Below are 14,090 nucleotides of genomic sequence, written 5' to 3'. Positions count from 1 at the left end.
GGGTAGGCTTAGCAGCGCACGCCGGGGCCCGGCCCAAGATGGCGGCGAGGAGGCGTGGCCGGGGAGCAAGCGGCGAGGCGAGGCACGCCGGGAGCGACGCCGCAATCGTGCCCAGGTGCGCAGATCATCCAATCTCCTCTGGCTAAAGAAAAGGGGAGCAGCAGAGAGAGGGAGGAGGACTGGAAGGAGCAAAAGAAAAGCTGATGCGGAGCGAGAGAGGAGAAGAGCCGGAGACAAACAACGACGACGAGCGAGCGAAGAAGAGGCGCTGAAAAGCCACTGAGACTGAGAGGTTTTATTTGCAAAAATAAACAAACGTCAACTCTGCTCGAAGACGTCTCTATTTGATGGTCCAGGGAACCCACGAGACGGCTTGAGTCCGTCACAAAGATATTTAACGTTGGAACTGGTAAACGTCGTTAATTTTTGCAAATATTAGCTCATTTGGAATTTGATGCCTGCGACATGTTTCAAAAAAAGCTGGCACGAGTGGCAAAAAAGGCCGAGAAAGTCGAGGAATGCTCATCAAAGACTTATTTGGAACATCCCACAGGTGAACAGGCTAATTGGGAACGGGTGGGTGCCATGATTGGGTATAAAAGCAAGCTTCCGTGAAATGCTCAGTCGTTCACAAACAAGGACGGGGCGAGGGTCACCACTTTGTCAACAAATGCCTGAGCAAATTGCTTAAGAGCAACATTTCTCAACCAAGCTATTGCAAGGAATTTAGGGATTTCACCATCTACGCTCCGTAATATCATCAAAAGGTGCAGAGAATCTGGAGAAATCACTGCACGTAAGCCATGATATTACGCACCTTGGATCCCTCAGGCGGTACGGCATCAAAAAGCGACACCGGTGTGTAAAGGATATCACCACATGGGCTCAGGAACACTTCAGAAAACCGGTCAGTCAGTTACTACAGTTGGTCGCTACTAGGGATGTGTTATCGGCCGATATATGCGTTAAAATGTAATATCGGACATTATCGGTATCGTTTTTTTAATTATCGGTATCGTTTTTTTTTTTTTATTAAATCCACATAAAAAACACAAGATACACTTACAATTAGTGCACCAACCCAAAAAACCTCCCTCCCCCATTTACACTCATTCACACAAAAGGGTTGTTTCTTTCTGTTATTAATATTCTGCTTCCTACATTATATATCAATATATATCAATACAGTCTGCAAGGGATACAGTCCGTAAGCACACATGATTGTGTGTGCTGCTGCTCCACTAATAATACTAACCTTTAACAGTTAATTTTACTAATTTTCATTCATTACCAGTTTCTATGTAACTGTTTTTATATTGTTGTACTTTATTTTTTATTCAAGAAAATGTTTTTAATTTATTTATCTTATTTTACTAATTTTTTTAAAAAGCACCTTATCTTCACCATACCTGGTTGTCCAAATTTGGCATAATAACGTGTTAATTCCACGACTGCATATATCGGTTGATATCAGTATCGGTTGATATCGGTATCGGTAATTAAAGAGTTGGACAATATCGGAATATCGGATATCGGCAAAAAGCCATTATCGGACATCCCTAGCCGCTACATCTGTAAGTGCAAGTTAAAACTCTCCTATGCAAAGCCAAAGCCATTTATCAACAACACCCAGAAACGCTTCGCTGGGCCCGAGCTCATCTAAGATGGACTGATGCAAAGTGTAGAAGTGTTCTGTGGTCTAAAGGGTCCACATTTCATATTGTTTTTGGAAACTGTGGACGTTGTGTCCTCCGGACCAAAGAGGAAAAGAACCATCAGGACTGTTCTAGGCGCAAAGTGTAAAAGGCAGCATCTGTGATGGTATGGGGGTGTATTAGTGCCCAAGACATGGGTAACTTACACATCTGTGAAGGCACCATTAATGCTGAAAGGTACATACAGGTTTTGGAGCAACATATGTTGCCATCCAAGCAACGTTACAATGGACGCCCCTGCTTATTTCAGCAAGACAATGCCAAGCCACGTGTTACATCAACGTGGCTTCGTAGTAAAAGAGTGCGGGTACTAGACTGGCCTGCCTGTAGTCCAGACCTGTCTCCCATTGAAAATGTGTGGTGCATTATGAAGCCTAAAATAGCACAAGGGAGACCCCCGGACTGTTGAACAACTTAAGCTGTACATCAAGCAAGAATGGGAAGGAATTCCACCTGAAAATCTTCAAAAATGTGTCTCCTTAGTTCCAAAACGTTTATTGAGTGTTGTTAAAAGGAAAGGCCATGTAACACAGTGGTAAAAATGCCCCTGTGCCAAGTGTTGCAGCCATTAAATTCTAAGTTAATGATTATTTGCAAAATAAGCGTGAACATGAAATATCTTGTCTTTGCAGTCTATTCAATTGAATATAAGTCGAAAAGGATTTGCAAATTCTCTTTTTATTTACCATTTACACAACGTGACAACTTCACTGGCTTTGGGTTTTGTAATTGTAAAATATGCGGCCTTAAACTAAAATGAAAAGTACCACTGACATAGACGTTCAATGTAAAAACAACACCCGTAGAAAACCCATGAAAAAAACGGTCGTTTATTCAGCTGTTCTCTCAGCTCCATAATGATTTGTCGTTTTCCTTTTTAAATAAAATAATGGCGGCCACCCGGCGGACGCTGCCTACTTCCATGTCCCATCTTCCTGCTCACATATGCTGTTTACAATGGAGCACCATATGGTGTTTATGCACGGAACCAACACACGTCTCCAGAGTGAGGATATTTACACAAGATTACTGTCACAACACACCATTCGCTGGTCAATTCATCCGGGTGGACGTTTTATCGTCACAATTACCATACCCTATCTCGGGAGTAGTGAAGCGAATCAACGTGATGTTTTATGGGTAAATATTTGTCCTTGTCAGCCACGTGGCTGTTTAAACCCATATGCCACTTCCCTTTTGGGTATGCATGCGCTCTCTGGGATTGGTGAAAAGCCACATTTTATGACTCCGATTGCTTAGTTGGTGCAATGGGTCGGCCCAAGAGACAACAACTCGCACATTAGAATGCAGCGAGTGAGTATGCTTCATTTCACAATGGCTACCACGAAACGGCCGTCTCTCCCCACCCCGACGACCCCCTCGGTGATATTAAGTGCTGCTTTCAGTGCCCCCTCTGTAGCCACTTGGCAACGCATGCACCCCTCTGGAAATGTTTACCAGTGGTTTACCCTACATGGCCTGCATACAGATGGACGTCCACCAGCCAGAACATTAGACCAGAGGTTCTGTAGAGTAGCCAGATAGTACTTAAGAGATTTATTACTCAAGTAAAAGTAAGGAGTAGTCACCCAAATATTTACTTGAGTAAAAGTAAAAAGTATGTTGTGAAAAAAACTACTCAAGTACTGAGTAACTGATGAGTAACCTGTTCGTTTAATGATGACGGCAACAAATAATGCACAAAAATATAAAAATAGCAAAGAGCAAATTCAGAGACAGGAATATCTCTTAAGCAACTAAAACAATAATATATATTAAATAATAAGACATTAACATTAAAAAATGAAGGCAAATTGAGCCACAATAATGAATGCATTACAGTTATTTGTGCAAACATCTGTAACAGTCTTACATAAAGTCTGCATTTATTTTTGTCATGATCTGTGGTCTGGATTATGTTTTTGTTATTTTTTGTTAGTTTTTGGACTCTTTTAGTTCCTGTTTGTGCTCCCTTGTTTGTTTTAGTTTCGGGCAAAGCTGGTCTCGCTTTGCCCGACATTTTTAATTCTAAGAGAGACAAAACTCAAATAGAATTTGAAAATCCAAAAAAATATTTTAAAGACTTGGTCTTCACTTGTTTAAATAAATTCATTATTTTTTTTACTTTGCTTCTTATAACTTTCAGAAAGACAATTTTAGAGAAAAAATACAACCTTAAAAATTATTTTAGTATTTTTAAACACATATACCTTTTTACCTTTTAATTCCTTCCTCTTCTTTCCTGACAATTTAAATCAATGTTCATGTAAATTTATGTTTTTTTGTGTAAAGAATAATAAATACATTTTAATTTAATTCTTCATTTTAGCTTCAGTTTTTTCGACAAAGAATATTTGTGAAATATTTCTTCAAACCTATTATGATTAAAATTCAAAAAAATTATTCTGGCAAATCTAGAAAATCTGTAGAATCAAATTAAAATCTTATTTCAAAGTCTTTTGAATTTCTTTTAAAATGTTTGTTCTGGAAAATCTAGAAGAAATAATGATTTGTCTTTGTTAGAAATATAGCTTGATCCAATTTGTTATATATTCTAACAAAGTGTAGATTGGATTTTAACCTATTTAAAACATGTCATCAAAATTCTACAATTAACCTTAATCAGGAAAAATTCCATAAATTCTTTTTTTAAGTTTTTCTCTTTTTTTTTCGTTTGAATTTTGAATTTTAAAGAGTCGAAATTGAAGATGAACTATGTTTCAAAATGTAGTTGTCATTTTTTTCGTGTTTTCTCCTCTTTTAAACCATTCAATTAAGTGTAAATATCATTAATTATTAATAATAACATAGAGTTAAAGGTAAATTGAGCAAATTGGCTATTTCTGGACATTTATTTAAGTGTGTATCAAACTGGTAGCCCTTCGCATTAATCACTACCCAAGAAGTAGCTCTTGCTTTCAAAAAGGTTGGTGACCCCTGAAGTAATGTATGTGAGAGTAGAAATTACCTTCATTTTAGCATTTGTTTTCTCCCTGAAAAGGGCGTCTGTACATAATTTTGTGGCCGGTTAGTGTTATTTTTGCAGCATGCATACTTTTGCAAAGACACACTTCTTTCCAAAAATAAACCATATACACTTTTTTGCGTGGCTGAACTTTCATACACGTGTTTTTCTTAGTTTTTTTAAGAAAGTCGTATCTGCACACATGCCGAAGAGTCTTGCAGGAATGCGGAGAGAAGCCGTGGTTCCGCTGCTTGGGCCGCGTGTAAACAGCAGGAGGTTCTAAACACTAAGCATACAGTACTGCGCTCATGGAGCACATTATGGAACAGGGGCACAGTCGTGGGCACGCTCGGATGATGTTCTTATTGCATTCCGCTAATCAAATTAAGCCTGTAAATATAGCGCTCGGTTTGCCAGATAAAAGTCTGCGAGTTTCCTTCCAAACAAAGCGCGTGGGCGGGAGAAAAGTGGCTGTGAAGATCAAGGCCGTGCTAAAAAACGTAGAGGTCAACCTTGTCGTGAGATAAGAAGAGAGCTTATTTGGGAGGGAAAACTTCCAGAACAAGTGCTCTGATGTTTAAAGATTTGTCCTGTGAGCTCATTGGAATCAACAGAGGAATGTGATGCTCGCATGGCTCGGAAATGTTGTTTTTCAGCATTTGACTGTTTGTTTTCGCAGAAGTCGACCTTTTCCATTCATTTGACTTTTCACTTTGGGGGTCATGGGTTGTCATGGTGACTCCACTGCATGCACGGCTTTGTTTTTAGTTTGTACGCCGGATGCCCTTTCGGGGGCAACTTTGACCGGGGATCCGAACCCGCACTGCCTGTTCCTTGCTGTTTTAGTTAAACAATAAACAAATACGAGTGAAATAAATACATTACATGAAATTACAAATAAAACAAATACAAAAATTGGTTCAGTTTGTTCCATGTCTCGAACCAGCGTCCCCCATCGAAATAAATTGAAAGTAATCAATTAACCCGTCTATGTGCACCCCCATACCACCCGCTCATTAAAACATATCAGTGTAATCATAGTAGTATCGACTAGATACGCTCCTGTACTTGGTAACATTACAGTTTGTTTACATTGTGACGCCGGTGAGCTATTGTATCCTCCTACGGATGTGTGGTGAAGCATGTTCACTGCAATAAGGCAAAAATGGAGCTGCTTGGCCACAATACCCAGCAATATGTTTGGAGGACAAAAGGTGAGGCCTTTAATCCCAGGAACACCATCCCTACAGTCAAGCATGGTGGTGGTAGTATGGGCCTGTTTTGCTGCCAATGGAACTGCTGCTTTACAGAGAGTAAATGGGACAATGAAAAAGGAGGATTACCTTCAAATCCTTCAGGACAAGCTAAAATCATCAACCCGGAGGTTGGGTCTTGGGTGCAGTTGGGTGTTCCAACAGGACTATGACCACCAAACACACGTCAAAAGTGGTAAAGGAATGTCTAAATCAGGCTAGAATGAAGGTTTTAGAATGGCCTTCCCAAAGTCCCTGACTTAAACGTGTGGACAATGCTGAAGAAACAAGTCCATGTCAGAAAACCAACACATTTAGCTAAGCTGCACCAATTTTGTCAAGAGGAGTGGTCAAGTGGTCAAGCAGAAGCTTGTGGATGGCTACCAAAAGTGCCTTATTGCAGGTAAACTTGCCAAGGGACATGTAAGCAAATATTAACATTGCTATATGTATACTTTTGACCCAGCACATTTTCAGTAGAGCCATAATAAATTCATAAAAGAAGCAAACTTCATGAATGTACATTTTGCCAATCTTGTGTTTGATTAGTCTTGTTTGGAGTTTTTCAATGTATAATAATTCCGTTGGTGAGTTGAATTCCACGTGATCAAATGCACATGTGAAAGCTCCAAAGTGAGGTCCATGTCGTCCAGCCGGCACATGAACTTCCCCACTAACGTAGTCCGATCCAAAGATGTGAGGATTCCTCCGCAGTTGTAATCCGCTTGTGCAGCTGCATGTTTCTTGTCTCGATGGGAGACTGCACTAAATCATTTAATTTGGCTGCAGGAGATGAAAAGTCAGCACCTTTTGTCTCGCTGCTTTTCCTTGAGTGTGTCAAGACGCGAGCCAAACGCAAACAAACACGCAGCACTGACCGTAAATTACAACGCGGCAGCAAATCAAAAATGAATGCACTTCCAAGTGACGCACATATTCACTTTAATCTGCTTCCCTCTCTGCGTGTTGAAGGCGGGCGCAAAAAGCTTCCCGACGCCGGCCTGCCTTGTTGCGTTATCCAGGGTGTCATCCACGCCGGAGCTTTCCGCTTTAATCGTGATTGGTGCCGCTGACGTGTTGCACGCACGCCGCGCAGTTTGTACGGGAATGAATGGGAATATATGGGAATTAATGGGAATATATGGGAATGAATAGGAATATATGGGAATTTATGGGAATGAATGGGAATATATGGGAATTAATGGGAATTAGTGGGAATATATGGGAATGAATAGGAATATATGGGAATTAATGGGAATATATGGGAATGAATGGGAATATATGGGAATTAATGGGAATATATGGGAATTAATGGGAGTATATGGGAATTAATGGGAATATATGGGAATTAATGGGAATATAAAGGGATTAATGGGAATATATGGGAATTAATGGGAATATAAAGGGATTAATGGGAATATATGGGAATTAATGTGAATATATGGGAATTAATGGGAGTATGTAGGAATTAATGGGAGTATATGGGAATTAATGGGAATTAATGGGAGTAAATGGGAATTAATGGGAGTGTATGGGGATTAATGGGAGTATATGGGAATTAATGGGAGTAAATGGGGATTAATGGGAGTATATAGGAATTAATGGGAATATATGGGAATTAATGGGAGTATATGGGAATTAATGGGAATATATGGGAATTAATGGGAATATATGGGAATTAATGGGAGTATATGGGAATATATGGGGATTCATGGGAATGTATGGAAATTAATGGGAGTATATGGGAATTAATGGGAGTATATGGGAATTAATGGTAATACATGGGAATTAATGGTAATACATGGGAATTAATGGGAATATAGGAATTAATGGGAATTAATGGGAATATATGGTGATTAATGGGAATATATGGGAATTAATGGGAATATATGGGAATTAATAGTAAAATATATGGGAATTAATGGGAATATATGGTAATTAATGGGAGTCTATGGGAATTCATGGGAATTAATGGGAATATATGGGAATTAATGGGAGTCTATGGGAATTGATGGGAATATATTGTGATTAATGGGAATATATGGGACTTAATGGGAATATATGGGAATTAATGGGAATATATGGGAATTAATGGGAATATATTGTGATTAATGGGAATATATGGGAATTAATGGGAATATGTGGGAATGAATGGGAGTTAATGGGAATGAATGGTGAATTCCAATAATGATATATTATTGAGCACTTGTCTACATGCTGCTGCATCTTTGTGGCATTTTTGACGTAGCTCTTTACACAGTATTTGCAAATGTACACCGCCTTTCCGCCTACATTGGTTGAGGTGAAATGTCTCCACACATCAGATGGGGTACGTGGCATTATTCTCTTTGTATTTATTTGTTCTTGTAAAACACTAATTCAATGCCACACACACATATAAATAGTCAGCTAAACAATTGGAGTAGTCTCTAAAAATATTTTACTGATGGACGAATGAATAGAAATAGGCTCGATGACTAAATGAACACTCAATTAGCATGCTAAATCAAACTAGCATGCTGGGAATTATCTGGGCATGTGATGGAGGAATGCACAGTGCAGGGTTGAAATTCTACTGAATTTGCATTAAATCAGGATGTCTTAGCTAATAATCATGCTGCAAGATCTAGCATGTTGCATTCAATGTTTATTCCCCTTAATTCCCCATTAATTCCCGTTAATTCCAGTTAATTCCCATGGAAAGATTCCAACTGTGAATATTTCCAGAATTTTGCAACCCTAAATACTTTATGTTACCTTTTGCACTATATTAAATTATATTATTATGTGTTTTCAACTTTTTACTTTTTTTTTTTTATGTAATTGCCTGAAATAGATAAATAAATGATTAATTAATTTCCCATTAATTTCTTGTTAATTCCTGTTAATTCCCATATCTTCCCGTTAATTCCCATGGAAAGTTTCCAACTGTGAATATTCCTGTAATTTTGCAACCCTACATACTGTACATTACCTTTTGCACTATATTAAATTATATTATTATGTGTTGTCAACTTTGTACTTTTTTTTTTAATGTCATTGCCTGAAATAAATAAATAAATAATTAATTATTTTCCCATTAATTCCCCATTAATTCCAGTTAATTCCCATATATTCCCATTATTTCCCATGGAAAGTTTCCAACTGTGAATATTCCCGGAATTTTGCAACCCTAAATACTTTGTTACCTTTTGCACTATATTAAATTATATTATGTGTTTTCAAATTTTTACTTTTTTTTTTTAATGTAATTGCCTGAAATAGATAAATAAATGATTAATTAATTTCCCATTAATTTCTCATTAATTCCTGTTAATTCCCATATATTCCCGTTAATTCCCATGGAAAGTTTCCAACTGTGAATATTTCCGGAATTTTGCAACCCTAAATACTTTGTTACCTTTTGCACTATATTAAATTATATTATTATGTGTTTTCAACTTTTTACTTTTTTTTTTTTTTATGTAATTGCCTGAAATAGATAAATAAATGATTAATTAATTCCCCATTAATTTCTCGTTAATTCCTGTTAATTCCCATATATTCCCGTTAATTCCCATGGAAAGTTTCCAACTGTAAATATTTCCGTAATTTTGCAAACCTAAATACTTTGTTACCTTTTGCACTATATTAAATTATATTATTATGTGTTTTCAACTTTTTACTTTTTTTTTCTTTTATGTAATTGCCTGAAATAGATAAATAAATGATTAATTAATTCCCCATTAATTTCTCGTTAATTCCTGTTAATTCCCATATATTCCCGTTAATTCCCATGGAAAGTTTCCAACTGTGAATATTCCCGTAATTTTGCAACCCTACATACTGTACATTACCTTTTGCACTATATTAAATTATATTATTATGTGTTGTCAACTTTGTACTTTTTTTTTTAATGTCATTGCCTGAAATAAATAAATAAATTATTAATTATTTTCCCATTAATTCCCCATTAATTCCAGTTAATTCCCATATATTCCCGTTAATTCCCATGGAAAGTTTCCAACTGTGAATATTTCCGTAATTTTGCAAACCTAAATACTTTGTTACCTTTTGCACTATATTAAATTATATTATTATGTGTTTTCAACTTTTTCCTTTTTTTTTTTTTATGTAATTGCCTGAAATAGATAAATCAATGATTAATTAATTTCCCATTAATTTCTCGTTAATTCCTGTTAATTCCCATATATTCCCGTTAATTCCCATGGAAAGTTTCCAAATGTGAATATTCCTGTAATTTTGCAACCCTAAATACTGTACATTACCTTTTGCACTATATTAAATTATATTATTATGTGCTGTCAACTTTGTACTTTTTTTTTAATGTCATTGCCTGAAATAAATAAATAAATTATTAATTATTTTCCCTTTAATTCCCCATTAATTCCAGTTAATTCCCATATATTCCCGTTAATTCCCATGGAAAGTTTCCAACTGTGAATATTCCCGGAATTTTGCTTTAATTGTGATTCATGCCGCTGACGTGTTGCACGCACGCCGCGCAGTTTGTTAGCGGCGTGCAAAAGGCCGCCGGGGGCATGGGAGTTTGAACCTTTCAATAGCCAAATATATTTTCTAAATAATAAAAAAAAAAAGGCTTGATTCATGCCCGCAATAATGATGGAAGGCGTGTTGTAAATAAATAAGCACTCAATAAAAATTGCATCCAGCCCGGCTGAGCTAATATAACCACTATAAAACATTAAAGGTAGAATTGCAACGCCGAAGCCGTAATTTACAGCGAGCACTACAGGCGGAAGGAAAGAGCCGTCAGAGTGACTTCCAATGGACTCGTAAATTTCACCTCCCCTCGTACATTTTAGACTTCATGATGAGGCAACATTTCTCACCTGTTGTGTCGTTTCCAAAATGCGTGGCGTTCACTCCTAAATAGGAGTTATTTCACCATGTCAAATCCACACTGAGGGGCCTGGAACGTTGGTTACTATGGCGACTATAAGTTACTTTCTTCCCACTCCCTTTCAGGCAAAACTGGACAACCATGCATTACATCAGTGTTTTTCAACATTCTTTGAGCCAAGGCACATTTTTTGCGTTGAAAAAATGCGGAGGCACACCACCGGCAGAAAACATTAAAAAATGAAACTCAGTTGACAGTAAAAAGTCGTTGTCGCAATTGTTGGGTATGACTTTAAAGCAGGGGTCACCAACGTTTTTGAAACCAAGAGCTACTTCTTGGGTAGTGATTAATGCGAAGGGCTACCAGTTTGATACACACTTAAATAAATTTCCAGAAATAGCCAATTTGCTCAATTTACCTTTAACTCTATGTTATTATTAATAATTAATGATATTTACACTTAATTGAACGGTTTAAAAGAGGAGAAAACACGAAAAAAATGACAATTAAATTTTGAAACATAGTTTATCTTCAATTTCAACTCTTTAAAATTCAAAATTAAACAGAAAAAAAGAAGAGAAAAACTAGCTAATTGAAATCTTTTTGAAAAAATTTAAAAAAAAAATTTATGGAACATCATTAGTAATTTTTCCTGATTAAGATTAATTTTAGAATTTTGATGACATGTTTTAAATAGGTTAAAATCCAATCTGCACTTTGTTAGAATATACAACAAATTGGACCAAGCTATATTTCTAACAAAGACACATCATTATTTGTTCTAGATTTTCCAGAACAAAAATTTTAAAAGAAATTCAAAAGACTTTGAAATAAGATTTAAATTTGATTCTACAGATTTTCTAGATTTGCCAGAATATTTTTTTTTGAATTCTAATCATAATAAGTTGGAAGAAATATTTCACAAATATTCTTCGTTGAAAAAACAGAAGCTAAAATGAAGAATTAAATTAAAATGTATTTATTATTCTTTACAATAAAAAAAAATAAATGTACTTGAACATTGATTTAAATTGTCAGGAAAGAAGAGGAAGGAATTTAAAAGGTAAAAAGTTATGTGTTTAAAAATCCTAAAATCATTTTTAAGGTTGTATTTTTTCTCTAAAATTGTCTTTCTGAAAGTTATAAGAAGCAAAGTAAAAAAATGTATGAATTTATTTAAACAAGTGAAGACCAAGTCTTTAAAATATTTTCTTGGAGTTTCAAATTCTATTTGAGTTTTGTCTCTTAGAATTAAAAATGTCGAGACCAGCTTGCTAGTAAATAAATACAATTTAAAAAATAGAGGCAGCTTACTGGTAAGTGCTGCTATTTGAGCTATTTTTAGAACAGGCCAGCCAGCGGGCTACTCATCTGGTCCTTACGGGCTACCTGGTGCCCGCGGGCACCGCGTTGGTGACCCCTGCTTTAAAGCATAACCAAGCATGCATCACTATAGCTCTTGTCTCAAAGTAGGTGTACTATCACCACCTGTCACATCACACCCTGACTTAGTTGGAGTTTTTTTGCTGTTTTCCTGTGTGTAGTGTTTTACTTCTTGTCTTGCGCTCCTATTTTGGTGGCTTTTTCTCTTTTTTTTGGTATTTTCCTGTATCAGTTTCATGTCTTCCTTTGTGCGATATTCCCCGCATCTACTTTGTTTTAGCAATATCAAGAATATTTCAGTTGTTTTTATCCTTCTTTGTGGGGACATTGTTGATTGTCACGTCATGTTCGGATGTACTTTGTGGACGCCGTCTTTGCTCCACAGTAAGTCTTTGCTGTCGTCCAGCATTCTGTTTTTGTTTACTTTGTAGCCAGTTTGGTTCTGCATAGCCTTCCCTAAGCTTCAATGCCTTTTATTAGGGGCACTCACCTTTTGTTTATGTTTGGTTTAACCATTAGACACCTTTTTACCTGCACCCTGCCTCCCGCTGTTTCCGACATCTACAAAGCAATTAGCTACCTGCTGCCACCTACTGATATGGAAGAGTATTACAAGGTTACTCTGCCCAGCTCTAGCCAGCACCGACACTCAACAACAACACACCATTTGCAGACTATAATTACTGTGCTTTAATATATATTAACTTTTGCATTATTTTTTTAAAAACTGGACCAATCAGCCTTTTGATCGCGTCTCCAAACAGTTTTCAGTTTTGATTGTGCAACAATCACTTAAGTTGACAAAATAGATGCTGATGAAATCTACTTTTGTCCGTCCTTCATTTCCAGGTGGAGTTGTCTGACAGCACCGCCCACACCATCACCGACGCCTACGCTGGCAAGGAATACATCATCCAGGTACTGTGACCGGACTTGTGAGGCTCACCAACAACTTCCTTTCTTTAGGTGAAAACTGAGAACCCATTTTGGCAGTCGCTCGCCGTTTGTTTGCGAGCCGTTTGAATAAATAATCCCCGGGCGTGTGCTCGCCACCTCGCCACACCAGGAAATGAGTGGGATTCAAAGGAAAGCAGCATGTGGATCCACTTTTCTGGTTCTTTGTTCTGCTGTGGATTTGTAAAGTTTAGACGTAGACACCATGCAGGGTTTCTCGTCAAGAGACTTTCCTACTAAATATGGACGTACAGAAAAGTGTACGCAGGTCAAAACTAGCCGAATGTAGAATAATCTGTGTCATTTACCACCAAATGTGTTTGTATCACATGAGTCACATTACACTTTCATGTGAAGAAGAGGAGGAAGAGGAAAAGAAAGAAGAAAAAGAGGACGGGGATGAAGAAAAAGAAGAGGGAAAACAAGAGGAACAGGAGAAAGAAAAAGAGGAGGAAGATGAAGAGAAAGAAGAAGAGCAATAAAAAGAGGAAGAGGAGGAAGAGGAAGAAGAAGAGAAAAAAGAAGAGCAATAGAAAGAAGAAGATAAGGAAGACAAAGTTGAAGAGGAGGAAGAAAAGGAAGAAGAGGATGAGGAGGAAAAAAAGAATAAGAGAGAGAGGAAGAAGAAGAAGAGAAAGAAAGAGAATAAGAGGAAGAACAACAGGAGGAAGAAGAAAAAGAAGATGTGGAAAAAGAAGAATGAGAGACAGAAAGGAGGAGGAGGAGGAAGAAGAAGAAAATAAAGAAAAAAGAGGAGGAAGAAGAAGAGAAAGAAGAAGAGCAATAGAAAGAAGAAGAGAAGGAAGACAAAGTGGAAGAGGAGGAAGAAGAAGAAGAAGAAAAAGAGGAGGAAGAAAAAGAAGAAGAGGAAGAGGATGAAAAAGAAGATTTAGAAAAAGAGGAGGAAGAACAAGGAGAGAAAGAAAAAGAAGAATAAGAAAGAGAGGAGGTAGATG

The 14,090-nt window shown here is 37.1% G+C and overlaps 1 protein-coding gene across 1 annotated transcript in view; it reads left to right on the top strand.

Moving 5' to 3' along the window:
- The window catches only part of LOC133638626 (ciliary neurotrophic factor receptor subunit alpha-like), a 322,030-nt gene that overhangs the window by 274,220 nt on the left and 33,720 nt on the right, over positions 1-14,090 (top strand). Inside the window, exon 6 of the mRNA XM_062031417.1 lies at positions 13,030-13,098. Within this exon, the coding sequence (XP_061887401.1) occupies positions 13,030-13,098 (69 nt within the window). The remainder of the gene's footprint in view (positions 1-13,029; positions 13,099-14,090) is intronic.

The sequence above is a fragment of the Entelurus aequoreus genome, linkage group LG21, assembly GCF_033978785.1.
Source record: "Entelurus aequoreus isolate RoL-2023_Sb linkage group LG21, RoL_Eaeq_v1.1, whole genome shotgun sequence".
In the NCBI taxonomy this organism is placed as follows: Eukaryota; Metazoa; Chordata; class Actinopteri; order Syngnathiformes; family Syngnathidae; genus Entelurus; species Entelurus aequoreus.
This window is presented reverse-complemented; position numbering and strand designations above follow the sequence as displayed.